General features: G+C 34.8%; 1 protein-coding gene across 1 annotated transcript; it reads left to right on the forward strand.

Annotated features, from left to right (window-relative positions):
* The first annotated feature begins 9,338 nt into the window (after positions 1 to 9,338).
* Positions 9,339 to 9,782, forward strand: LOC122023169 (mannose-specific lectin-like). The gene has a single exon (XM_042581255.1). The coding sequence runs from the start codon at positions 9,339 to 9,341 to the stop codon at positions 9,780 to 9,782; it is 444 nt and encodes a 147-aa protein (XP_042437189.1).
* The last annotated feature ends 4,809 nt before the right edge of the window (positions 9,783 to 14,591 follow it).

Consider the following 14,591-nt stretch of genomic DNA (forward strand, 5'->3'; position numbering starts at 1 on the left):
CACACAGCAAGTATTGTATACCTGCTCTGATACCACTAAATTGTCACGCCCCCAGAAGAGTCACTGTCCGAGAAAATTTTGACAGCATCTCCCCTGTACGGCGGACAATCAAAAATTTTCTACAAGCACTAAATACTCAGCCACAGGCGGCTGGAATCATAACAATAATAAAAATCAATCACCACGCAGTTTATATATATATTCAGCATCCAAACAAAGTAATAATACTCTGACTCAAAAACCACCCTACTCAACTACACTCGTAAAGCTCAAAACCGACGAACTCACCTCTTCTGCCATCCAGGCAGGCATGTAGTAGAATAAAAACCAAATCCAAATCCATCGATATAATAAAATCTATATCATGTCCATAAGCAAATAAATCCAGAATATAACGAGTTCAAACAGTCTAGAACAGAAAGAAACCAAAGAAAACCAAACATATCCTGGAGGTCTGCAGGACCAGCACTACGTGCAGTGAGGACTAGCGACTGGAACTCCCTCCTGACAGCATCAACCTGAAAATATCAACAATGGAGGCGGGGTGAGTCCAACACTCAGCAGGTACAACTGATATGCATAATAAAACAAATAACAGACAACACTAATCATGCGTACAGTCTCCTGAATACGAGAAGGAATAAATGCAACTGGAACGAAATCAGGAGATAACTGTACTAACCGGGATCAAGGTACAAAGGTAATAGGTCGTCAGACCGAAGAAATCATAATCCTGTATGCATGTCAATCAAATGCATCCATACAAATGCAGCATATAAGTGCAGCAATCACAACAATAAAATGCAATAAATGCATATGGTGACCGTGCACTCGGACATCACTGCTCCTGACAGTGACTGAATGCTGTCGGAGTACTCCTGTCCTCTGGCCCCAAATCATAAATGGGGGAGCTCAATGCTCTCATCTCCCGGTACACAACGACGGGGAGGAAAAATCTCTGCCGGCTACCACGCTGAGTCTCCTGACCAACGGAGCCAAACAGAGTCCACCATCTGCCGGCTACCACGCTGCTACCCTAAATGCCAACGGAGCCAAACAGAGCGGAACTTGAGTCACCTGACCAACGGAGCCAAACAGCAGAACCGCCACACTCCAGCCAGATATACAACTAATCCATAGGTGGTGTGTGCAGTACATGTAACTGGCAATGGGCTCAACCAAAGTGGAGCCGACAATCGCACAGCATGCAATCATGATGCATGACACTAAAAACATGGCAATCTCATGAATAGCATAGCAAGATCCATACATAAATACAAGGTGTACCACAAGTCAATGTATCAAATGGAAGGTACACAAACAGATAGGGTATCATATAAAACCCTAGGTCCTGAACATGATGTATCACAAGGTTGGGTCACTACCGGAAGCATGTAAGGTCAGATAAATAACAACATGCAGTGTATAATAAATAAACAAACAACATGTAACAGATCATGTAGTGACCAACCGAATAAAATGGAAAACATAATTCTTGCTATATGTTAAACACTTTATTATGCATATCAAAAGACATAAGTCAAAGTACCCGCCTCCAATAAGAAAAATCGTATCCGAATAAATCCTCGTCGAGACACCGTCTCGAATCAAAGTCCTGTAACACATGGTATCCAAATTTAGCTAAATACATATAAATAAATTAGCTAAATCAAATCCTCAAGAAGCTAATATAAACTCAGATCCAATTATAAACCCTAATTGAATCATTTAACTCCTCAATCGTTTCTAATCCATTTGAATTAGGACTTGTAATAAACATGGTTAATCATAGCATCTTACCCGATTTAGTCCTAATTCGACACATATATCAACTAATCAAATAATCCAAATTCATTTTGATCTACATCCAAAACCAATTACATACTCCTTACCTCAATTCACAATCAAGTGACCGCTGGTGGGATACGGCCCGAGGGCGTCACCGCCGAAGCAGGATCATCGGAACTGTGGATCACTAAAAATCAATGTTGTCCGAAGCTAAAATGATCAAACTAGCATGATATATGATACGAACAGTACATACCCAAATCTGCCGTACCTACAATAGTGCCAATCGTTTTCCCTCAGCCGCTGATAACTGATCCCTAAATCAAAATACCCAAAAATCAGCACTTGCCGTAATCCAAGAGGTTCAAGTGCTACTGATTGAATCTGTAACCCAACCTCAACTCGGAAGAGTACTACAATCAGTGATCTAATACATAGGAACAACAAAGATAAGCTGCTCACCTCACCGCTGTCTGGCTTGAATCCGGCAGAACAAGAAAATCTAGGGCACAGCACAGAGGAACAACACGGTGACCGGCACTAGGGTTGAGGAGTGCAAAGCAGTGGCCGGAAGATAAAGGGAAATTGGCTGTCGGCAAGGGATCTGCATCCCTTGTGCTCGCACGGCCGGAGGAGGAAGGAAATCTTCGACCGGCGCCCAGGAACCAGACCTAGGGTTCAGATGCTCGATTTCCGGCGACCCCTGGTGTCCGCAAAGAGATGGAAGCAGGCTCGGTCGGCGGTCGCTCGATGAAGAATGGCTCGAGTTGGCGTCGGGCAGAGGAGAGGAAATCGATCGGCCTCGGGAAGAAGAGGAATAGGTGGTCGGCGCCGAGAGGAAGGAGAAGAGAAGGAAACCGCAGCAGAGCTTTTCGGCATCGGGGTCGGGAATGAGGGAGAAGAGAGGCGATTAGGGCTCGGGTTCGCGAGGGGAAAGGAGTAAACGGCGACACAAAAAAATGAAAAGAAAAATAAATAAAGAAAAAGGAAATTTAGAAATTCAACTTTTCCTCATTTAAATGGGGTAGCCTAAACAGGCTTTTTCCCGGCCCCGTTTCCATCCCCGTTAACTCGTTCGTACAAGCTCCGAAAAATTCCCGAAAAATTTCCAAAAATTTCAGAAAAATCCCTTATTAATATTCGCCTATTTTCCGGTATTTTACAGCTTCACTCACCAGGACTTTCCACACTGCCTAACATCCCAGTTAGGACTTTTCCGTGCCAAGTCTCCATACTTGGACTTTTCCTGTGCCAAGTCTCCATACTTGGACTTTTCCAGTGCCAAGTCTCCATACTTGGACTTTCCCTGTGCCAAGTCTTCATACTTGGACTTTTCGCGTGTCAAGCTCCCTGCTTGGACTTTTCCAGTGCCAAGTCTCCATACTTGGACTTTTTCCCGAATCAGGTCAACCTTGACCTACGGTTGCCCCAATAATCTCTCAAACATCTATTCTTGTCCCATATCAAGAATACAACTCTCCCACGAGTGTCAAACATCAACATGCAACTCAATTAGGTCAACCTTAACATAAGGTTGCACCGACAATCTTCCTAAGTCAAACATCAAAATACAACTCGAGTCAGGTCAACTCGAGTCAGGTCAACCAGGTCAACCTTGACCTAAGGTTGCACCAACACTAGGGTACCAAAGTCCTACACTTAGGATTTCCTTAATGTATCTAAGTATTCTTTTTACATTTGTTAAGTGTGATTCTTTTGCACAAGATTGGTACCTAGTGCATATATCTACTATAAATAAAATATCAGGTCAACTTACAGTTAGGCATGGTAGACTTCTTATTGCACTCCTATAATATTTTAAGTCTACTGATTTTTCTTCTAAGTCAGAATCAATTTTAACATTAGTTGTCATTGGTCTATTTATATATTTAGAATTTTATATTCCAAATTTTTTAATTAATTCCTTAGCATATTTAGTTTGAAAGATATGAATTTCTTCTTTTGTTTGTTTTATTTGTAAACCTAAGAAGAAATTAATTTCTCCTACTAGACTTATTTCAAATTTATGTTCCATTAATTTGATAATTTTTTAAAAAAAATTTATATTTGTTTAGCCAAATATCATGTCATCTACAAAAATTTGAGCGATAAAAATATCTTTTTCTAAAGTTTTAACAAATAGAGGTTGATCTATTTGGCCTTGGTTAAATCCCTTAGATGTTAGGTATGTTGATAGTCATTCATACCATGGCCTAGGTGCTTGTTTTAGTCCATATAAAGCTTTTTTTAACCTAAGGATATGGTCTGGGTGGTCTAGGTCTTCAAATTCTGGGGGTTGATTTACATAGACCTTTTCTTTGATGAACCCATTTAGAAATATGGATTTTACATCCATTTGATATAATTTGAATCATTTATGTGCTGCATAGTCTAATAGCATCCTTATGGATTCAAGTATGACTACGGGTGCATAGGTTTCATCATAATCTAATCCTTCTACTTAGTTGAACCCCTTTGCTACTAGTATAGCCGTATTTCTTACTATATCACCTTTATCATCTAGTTTATTTCTAAATACCCACGTAGTGTCAATTATAGATTTATTTGTGAGTTTAGGTACAAGTTTCCAGACCTGATTTCTTTCAAATTGGGTTAACTCCTCTTGTATTACGATTATCCAATCTAGGTCAGGTAGGGTTTCTATAGTTTTGGGTTAAATTTTAGAAATAAGGGCTATTTGGCTTAGGTTTCTATAAGATGATCTAGTTCATGCTCCTAGGGTTGGGTCACCCAAAATTTGGTCAAATGGGTGGTTGGATCTTATCCTAGATAGTCTTGTGTTGGGTTCAACACTAGGTTCTTTCGATTCACTAGGTTTAGGTTTAAATTGATTATCTTTTTTGCCATCTATTTTTCTTATATTTTGGTGATTACTTTCTTTGATTAAATTAGATAAGTTATTTTCTTCATCAAAAATTATATTAGTCATTTCTTCAACTTTTAGGGTATTTTTGTTATAAACTTTATAAATCCTATGGGTTGTTGAATATCGTAAGAATATACCAGTTGAAGATTTTGATGAAAATTTACCTAAATAATCCTTAGTGTTTAATATGTGTACTTTATATCCAAACACTTTTAGATAATTTAGATTGGGTATTTTGTTGTAGTATATTTCATAAGGGGTTTTATTTTAAAATTTATTAATTAATATTATATTTTAAATTTAACATGTTATGTTTATTTCCTCAGCACCAAATTGGTTGCTTAGGTTATATTCATTTAACATAGTTCTAGCAACTTCTTATAATGTTCTATTTTTTTGTTCTACTAGTCCATTTTATTGAGGAGTTCTAGGGCATGAGAACTCATGATTATATCCATCAATTTTACAAAATTTAGTAAATTTATAGTTTTCGAATATCCCCTCTAAGATCACTTCTAATTCTTTTAATTTTGGTATCTTTTTTATTTTCTATTAATTTACAAAAATTATTAAAGATTTTAAAAGTTTCATCTTTGGTTTTTAGAAATTTTACCCAAGTAAATCTTGAGTAATCATCAATTATAACTAAGTAGTATTGATTTTTTTTCTTGGTGACTTGGCTCCGTGTGAATTAAATAGGTTTAAATGTAGGAGCTCAAGTATTGAGTTGGTTTAACTTAGTTTTGTGGGTTGACTTAGTTTGTTTACCTTGTTGGCAAGCATTACAAATTATATTTTCTAGATTTTTTTAATTTTGGTAAACCTCTAACTATGTCATTTTGACTCATTTTTAAAATGAGTCTCATGTGAGTCAGAAGACACTTTAGTGAGGATGTTGGTAGGTTAATTGTGTAAACATTATTTTTCCTAATTTCCTTAAGTATGATTTTAGGATTTTTGATATTTTTAATTAAATAATTAGAGTTAGAAAAGGTTACTAGGTATCCGGAGTCACACAGTTGATTTATGCTACGTAAGTTGAAATTAAATTTATCAACTAATAAAACTTTTTGAATAATGAAATCAGAACTTAGTTCGATATTACCTGTTTCGATTACCTTAAGCTTTCCTTCGTTGTCGAATGCAATTGACCCTAGATTTTTGAGGTTTAGCTTGGTGAACTTCAATCGATCTCCAATCATATGTCTGGAGCATCCACTATCCAACATCCATTTGTCCAAATTGTTATGTTCCTACACATAGAGTATTTGATTTGGATCTAATTTTAAATGGATTATAAGATAGATTGATTGTGTTCAACTCCTTAATTTCCATCTCACCCAATCTAGGTTGTCAATCATGTTATACTATACCAATGGGTGATTGTGAGATGGTTGATTTAATTAGATTAGATTTAAGACAATTTAAATTAAGTTTAGTTTAGTTAGGTTAAGTGTAGTTTAGTTTAGTTAAGTTAAGTTTAGTTAGGTTAAGTTAATTTTAGTTAAGTTAGGCTATGCTGAGTTTCGTTAAGTTTAGTTAGGTTAAGTTAAGTTAGGTCGAGTTGGGTTTCGTTAAGTTAAGTTAAGTTAGGTTAAGTTAAGTTAAGTTAAGTTAAGTTTAGTTTAGTTAAGTTTAGTTTAGTTTAGTTAGGTTAACTTAATTTTAGTTAAGTTAAGTTTAGTTAGGTTAAGTTAATTTTAGTTAAGTTTAATTTAGTTTAGTTTAGTTTAGTTTAGTTAAGTTTAGTTTAGTTTATTTTAGTTTAGTTTATTTTAGTTTAGTTTAGTTTAGTTTAGTTAAGTTAAGTTTAGTTAAGTTAAGTTTAGTTTACTTAAGTTAAGTTAAGTTTGATTTTTAGTTTTAATTTTTTAAGTTTAATTTTTAGTTCATTAAAGTTAATTGATTGATTGAACTAATTTAAATCTTAATCCATCTCACCCTTCTTCTAGATTGTCAATCAGGGGACCTTATAAGTTTTTGTGAGATGGTTAATTTTATCTTCAATTTAGATTAACGTCTAAAGATTGATTCATATTTGAGTTAGACTAAAGTTTAAAAGTTAGTTAATTAAATATTCATTTCAATAATTGACTTTCAGCTTGTGGCGAGACACTAGGCCTTCTTGGATATTGGATTATCAACCACTTCTAAACAAATCATTTTAAAGAAATTAAATATTTAATTTCCTTTCTGAAAATATTAGGTATAATTAGTCAAGTGTGAATCACGCTTAAGTCCTTATCTACCCTAATCTAAGCATGAAAAACAGAAAGTAGTAAAGCATACATCAAACAAATTTATCTAATGAATATAGTCTTTTTATTGACTGCCCCTAGATCATAGTCTCGATAGGGTCTATCAAAGTAATGGATTGATCCTTGGGGATCCAATATTGACCAAGTTTAACTTGATTAATCAAGCTAGACTTGGAGACCCATACTTGGACTATTCTTCTATTAGCTCGATTAACAAGTGATAAATAAGATCTAAATGTTTGCTTATCCTTATATTCAAGTCCGGACCAATTGTATATGACTCTTTGTTTTCCAAGAATTAGATCAAGATTATTAGAACCTAAAGTGAACCATTCCAATGTATCTTTCAATTTCTTGACTTGACTTTCAAGCTAGAATTTTCTTCCTCAAGTTTTTGGACTTGAGTTGAAGTTCCAGTCTAAACCAATTCTGTCAAAGAGCTTGGGATAGTCATTTCCTTGAGGGCTTTGACCTCCTCTAGGAGTGACTTGACTAGGAGGTTGGACTTAGCTAACTTTCTTGACAAGTAAGAAATCAAGTTATGCCATCTAATTAAAGATATACTTACATTGGTTTGGGAACCTTCTGAACCAAATATGGATCTGTGACTTCACTCAAACTCAGCTTCCGATTCTGTCTCGGACTCAGATTCGACAACTCGCTCTCAGGCTGGAAGTGCGAGGAAACTTGTTTGTTCTAGATCTTCATCGGAGTCTTCCGATGATGATTCATCCCATGCTGCTTGCTGGACCTTCTTTCTTCATTGCTTCTTCGCTTCCTTCTAATTTGGACAATTCGCCCCTTGATGTGTCCCTTTTTGTTGCACCCATAGCAGGTGACTTCAAATTTTTTTTTGAAGCTTGGGCTTGGTTGGATCGTCTTTGACTGGATCACCTTTTTGATCTCCCATTTTGTGAATCCCCTCTTTTTCTTGTATAGTTTTCATATAAGGTTCACTAGTTCGACAGTGATATCGTCGTCATCTTCTGAGTCTAACTCATTTTCAGACTCGGGTTTGATTCGGCGCTTGACTTTTGGTTCCTTTGTTCTATTTGTACTTGCAATAAGAGCAATACTTTTCTCGACCGAGGGTGTGTTAGTCTGTTCATGTAATTCGAATTCTGAAAATAATTCATCTAATCTAATTGAGGAAAGGTCCTTAGAAACATTGTAAGTATCAACCATTGATGCCCACAAGGTGTTCTTAGGAAATGCATTTTAGTGCATACATGATGACGTCGTGATTCTCCACCTTCTGATCAATTGCGTGGAGGTCGTTGAGAAGGTCTTAGATGTGTACGTGTAGTTGACTCGTAGAATGAGCCGTCGGTTCTTGAAAAGTTTAAAGTAAAATATTGTTGTATTTCCAATTGATCAAAAGACATCTCCAAGCAACAAGATCGAAAGCTAAGCAAGATTTCAATATTGTAAAGTCATTTTCGATTTTCTTTATATTTGCTTTTTTAATTCTTGTTGTATTCTCGTGCTTGAGATTATATGAGACTTCTCTGCTTAAGGAAAGTTTCCAAAAAGGAGGTGTTCATAAGGGATAATGTGTGTGAAGAGTGGATCCTTATGTTAGTTATCTCAAAGAAGTGAATATCAAGTAAAATAGAAAGAGTTCGCATGTGCTTATTTTGCTTTAAGTTTTGGTTGTCAATCAAAGTCAAAGAAGCGAAGCCACCATGACCATCCATACTTGTTAAATGGTACAAGTTAGAGATATTCTGTTTACTTGGTTTTGCCATGAAGATCCTCCTTTTTTTTATGCATCCATTTATTTGATATTAATCTTTAGTGTGTACGATTGATCTTCATCCAATATTAACACTAGATGATCTGTTCTCATAAGCATTTACTATACTGTCATTTAAAAAACATGCGCTCATTCCAATTTATATACTACGTACTATATAAATCACAATCATCAATTGTCAATATTTGTTTTTGGTCTTTTGTTACCAACTTTTTTGTATATGTCATCGATATGAATGGTTGGACATATATGAGTCTCATTTCCAATAGAACGTAAACTAGCTGGAGGGGCATTTATTGGCTAGATTTGTCCTACTGCTCTACAAATCAATTTATTTAATTAACAAGTGATATAGATCCATTTTAATTAGTACCAAAATTATGCATGATTGAATATAATCAATACCATATATATATATATATATATATATATATATATATATATATATATATATATACTATGAATTTGTCTGCAATGATTCTTGATACTATTTTTCTCCCCCGTTAATTAACAGTGTACTATTTCTGAGTTTTAAGTACCGTAAATTTACCTCCACGATCCGATCCTCATCTATAAATAGATGGGGGGAGTTGCTCGATACTCTGAACACGCAATCACTTGAGCGAAGTGAGTGATATATTAATTAACCATGGCTGCCCTCGTCATGCTCTCTGTTACTGTCCTCCTCGGCCTCCTCCTGCCTTCCTCCATGGCCAACAACGTTCTCTATACCTACAAGGATTTGCTCACCGTTGAATCCCTCACCAACGAGAACTATAAGTTTGAAATGCAGTCCAACTGCAACCTGGTGCTGTCCGACAATGACACCAACAGGATCCTGTGGTCCTCCAACACCACCGACAAAGGCCATAACTGCTTCGTCCGCTTGCAGGCCAACGGCGACCTCGTCATCTTCAACGGGAAGAACGAGGTTGTTTATTCGAGCAACACCGCCGGCAAGGAGGACAACGACAAGTACATCCTCTTCCTGTATCCCGACGGCCACATCATCATCTACGAACCTAAATGGACCCAACCCAACAACACCGACAATTACACGAAGAGGAAGATCGCCATGGTGACTAAGAATTAGTAAACGGGCTTCACCACGAACCATGCATGGATCGCTATTAAATAATTAGCTATATATAGGCATAAATAATTAGCTACATGCATGGTATCGTAGCCTCGTTTTTATGTTGTACGTATCGTATGTACGGTTAAGTCGGTGTGAGTCCATCGCCTTAATTATCTAAGGGCATGCTTTGCTTGAATAACGTTTAAATTAAAAAGAAAAAACTATTAATTAATTAAAGAAATCTAATAGCATGCATATATTATATATAAATTGGAATAAAATAAAATAAAATTAATACCAGGTGACCGGAATCTAATTAACCTTACAATAATATTATTGGCTAATGTTTAAGATTTTCGAGGAGAAGATTTTTTTAACTTTTAGAGACCTTCTCTAACTGAAATATAGAATCATCAGTTAAAATAGTGGATATTTATTCAAATATAATAAATAATAATTATTTATTGTTATATATAGAGATAATAGTTTTTCATTTGTTTTCTTTAAATATTTATTGTCTCTCATATAAATTTAATTAATAAAAATATTTTGACTATATCATAAATTATTTTATATAAATCAACTTTAACTTAACTCTAATTAATCTTACGGATGATCATGATCTAAAATACAATTTAACAAACAATTAAACCTTTCAATCATCTTCGGAAAAAAATCTTATAGATAAATCTACTAGGATAAGAAAAGTTGTGGACGATGGTGTGGTTTATAAATTATAATTAAGTTCATTCGATGTCGCATTTCGTACGAGCAGAAATTCAAAATTTTATGTCGCCGTCCAGCTATTTATAATTAAAAATGAATAATAAATTTAAAATTTTCTTATATTTGTTTTCAACCTTTTAATATCGATCCACTTTGTTGTTCATTATTGTAACAGCTTGTTTTCCCAAAAGAAGCGGATATGCTTCTATATTTACTAAAATAAGCACCTTAATTTTTAAATTATAAAAAAGAGCACAAAGGAATAGTGATATTCCTTTTCTACCCTTCCGGTCAACCTCCTAAATCCTCCCCTTCCCTCCCACGTCGTTTTCCAATGCATCCAAGCCATGTTAGTTTAGGTTTAAATTTAAAATTAATAAAATGGTTCGGATGCATGCGAGACTCATTCCCCTCTTTCTTACCTCATGGAAATCCATTGTTATCGTCCCCCACCGAAACCTTGGCTTCGTGTGTCCCGACGTACAGGGTTTTTCCGAAATAATCCACACAATATGTCCCTCTAAGGCAATGACAAGGCTTTCCGACAAAATCAATACAACTAAGTCGACGGACGTTAAGGGTTTCCGATGAAATCCACACAGAGGTCTGTTCATTCAAGTATTTAGGCTTTTGTTTGCCGTAAAAACTCTCCTTTCATAATGAAACAAGAAGCTGCGGCAGCAAAAGTAAGTATCATGAACTTGTTCATCTTAGAAACTCATAGGATATATCCAGAAACCATAGGATATATTCAGAAAGCGCCTGATATGGAATCATGACATTGGGCATGATATGGTAAAATATCAGGCCCAACGTGGGCTTGATATATTATCATATCAAACTCACGTTGATATATCCAGAAAGCACTTGATATGGGATCATCACGTTGGCCTGATATGGTAAAATATTAAGCCCAACGTGGGTCTGATATGATCTCATATCAAGCCCAACGTGGGTCTGATATGTTCTCATATCAAGCCCAATGTGGGCCTGATATTTTACCATATCAGACCCTCCGGAACAATGTGCATATCGATTTGGAAAATATTCTACAGTTTTGTTTTTGCTGTTAATAAATTAAATTTGTAAAAATTGTAGGATGTAGTTGATTTTGGCCCGAAACTATATTGAAATAGTGTGTTAGGTCACTTTAATAGTTTTTTTCGACCATCCATAATTAAATAAAGACATTAGGGAGATGTTATTTTATATGATCGACACATAGCGATGATCAAATAGTCCCTTTTTGTGTTTTCTTGGACATATAAAAAATCCATCATATCCATGGTATACTGGTCAATATATTTCAAAATTGAGATATAACATCTCAAACCTTTAGATTCTCAGGTACGACTCCCATTTTTTAATCTTAAGCACCAAATAGTTTTATAAATTTAATGTTTTATTTTTTTTATTTTGGTATGCAAAAAAATATCGTACAATATAACTATTAATTTGTGATTTTCAAGTGTATCTGTTGCATTTACACGAAGAGACATATCTTTATTGCTTGATTTTGCAAACCGAGGTGCTTCGGTTCCTATTAATTCAAATCAAGCCTCGGGTGACCTTTTTCTTGGTCACTTCTCAAATAGCAAACCCATTACTAAATCAAGAATTGAGGAGTTATTGAAATTTTATTCCAATAGAGTTGAAGCACATGCTGATGTTTTATTATTTTGCAAATTCTATATTTTATATATATTTATTTGTGTCTTATTTTCTTCTAGTACGTATAAACTTCCTTTAGGTCTTATAGATATAGTAGATGATTTTGAGAATCTTGGTAGATTCAATTAGCTTGAAGCCATCCATCAATTTATGGCTCCACAATTAGCTACGATTGAGGATTTATTTTCATCAACTCAGACATATGACCCCAAGGCCTTCACACTACCTTACCTAAATGGATTTGCTGGTCTTTTGGCTGTGATTATATTTTCTATGTTAAATTTGATAATATTTTATGGAAATTTATGATTATATAACACTTATTATGATAAATTAGACATGATTTTTTAAGCATGCTCCAATCCAAAAATCATACAATATTGAAGGATCACGAATTAACAAGTGAAGGAATATTCCTTCACATATTAGTAAGGTGAGGACCTTGTTAGACCGAGTATCACCTGAAAAGGTAAATATTGAAGACTGTCACCTATATAAAGTAAATATACAGTTTATTACATGTGTTTTTATAATTGTATAAGTTATTATTGAATTAATCCCTACCCAATTTGAAAAAACATTGGTTGAGAACCTTGATTTGGCTGTTGATATTCCACGTCTATTGGAAACACCACAATTAGATGAAGTTGGATGGCAAGGTAATGAGGAATGTTGTAAATGCATCATTCAAGTAAACAAAATCAAGGAGATAACATTGGAGAACATGCATCTGAATGAAAGGGTGAAAGAATTAATCAAAATAATAGAAAATAAAGGCATGCAAGGTTAAGCAAGCGAGCGTGTAGTCGATCCACAAGACCCAATTGCTTTTGGAACAAGGAGTAGGAGAGTACGTGACCGTAGTCGGTATGATTATAGGGATACTCCAAGCGATAGTCCATTGTGGTGAAAAGTTTTATCTAAGAGGAAGCGGAGCAAAATACAAATATACAAGCCTATCGAGAACATCATAGCAGCAGAAGAGACTGAAAAAGTTGTAAAAGAAAGTGAAGCTAAAGATGTTATTGACAAGGGCAAAGGAAAATTTGATGGGGTTGATATGGAAGAAGAAACAGAGATTATCTCAATGTCGGAAGGCAATTCTGAAGAAGAGGCGGAAAAGGATGCACTTAGGATTGCACAACTCAACAAAATGAGAAAATAAGTCATTGCCATAAGTGTGTATCTACATATTAATTAGTTTTAGATGTTAGATTTAAATTATTAATTCAATGTGTTTAATGTCTCTGGTCATAGAATGTGAAGAAGCAATTTAAGACTTCGAAGAAGAAAAAACAAGACAAAGATGTGGCCTACCTGTTAAAACAATTGGAAAACCTAAAGTATGGTAGTGTGAATTCTGAAATACATACTCTATTTAAATCAGTGAAAAGTTTTGAAAATTAATCGATTCATTCCTTAATTTATTAGAGCAATTGATTTACTTTGCAGGCGTACAACTAATTTTGTTTGGGAGGAACCATCCTTTGGTTTAAATATGGCTTCCTTCTTATCTGGTGTGAATGGAGAGGTGTTTACAAAAGGGGAGTTAATAGACACCAATTGTAAAATTTTATTTAGGGGGACATCCTCATCTGGTAGGTCATATAACAAGTCTATATATTGTTCCATCTTCTTCACTATAAGGAATTTAAAGTATTTGCTGATATATAATATCTTACGAGATTTTATTAGTTTGTTAAGTAAATCTGCCTTTACATATTTGTAGTCGGTGAAAAAAATTCGCAATGAAGTTTGGCATGCAACAAGTGATAAACACAGATATTAAAGATGAAGGGGTTAGGTATAATTTTATACCTTTGTCCACTAGTAGTGCACACTTTCACTTGTTGGTGGTGGACACCAAAGCAATAACTATCAATCATTATAATTCTCTTGCAAGTAGTTCTAAATCGAAATATGAGTTTAAATTAGAGGTGAGCAACCAATATTCATGTGTATGTTAGTATTGTATTATAAATTTAAAATTATATTTGATGTTTATTTGATAAATTGTTTGTTCATTCTTATAGGTGTTGGAGATAAAACAATATACTCATGAGCAACTTGCTGCTATTCATCCTTATTTAGAAAGTCATCATCCATTAGACAAATGAGTCTATCTCACAATAGAATGTCCACAGCAAGAAGCCAGGTAAGTAAATGAGAAATGGTATGAATATGATAATTGTATAATAAATATGAAAGACTAAATTGCTGATGTTATTTACAGCGTTGATTGTGGCTTCTTTATGACCCAATACATTCAATGTCTGCTATATGATTTAGAGATGAACTTTAAACAAGCATATATGAAAAAATTTAGAATTGATGTACTAGCATCAATCTTGAAGGACAGATTCTGCATAAAATCAGATAAATTATCCAGTGTTGTAAGAAAAATTGTTGGGTACGGAATGTAAAGCT

This window comes from Zingiber officinale, chromosome 9B, assembly GCF_018446385.1.
Source record: "Zingiber officinale cultivar Zhangliang chromosome 9B, Zo_v1.1, whole genome shotgun sequence".
NCBI classification, from domain to species: domain Eukaryota; kingdom Viridiplantae; phylum Streptophyta; class Magnoliopsida; order Zingiberales; family Zingiberaceae; genus Zingiber; species Zingiber officinale.

Excerpts from the sequence above, each read along its gene's own strand:
- LOC122023169 (XM_042581255.1), top strand. The coding sequence starts at position 9,339 with ATGGCTGCCCTCGTCATGCTCTCTGTTACTGTCCTCCTCGGCCTCCTC.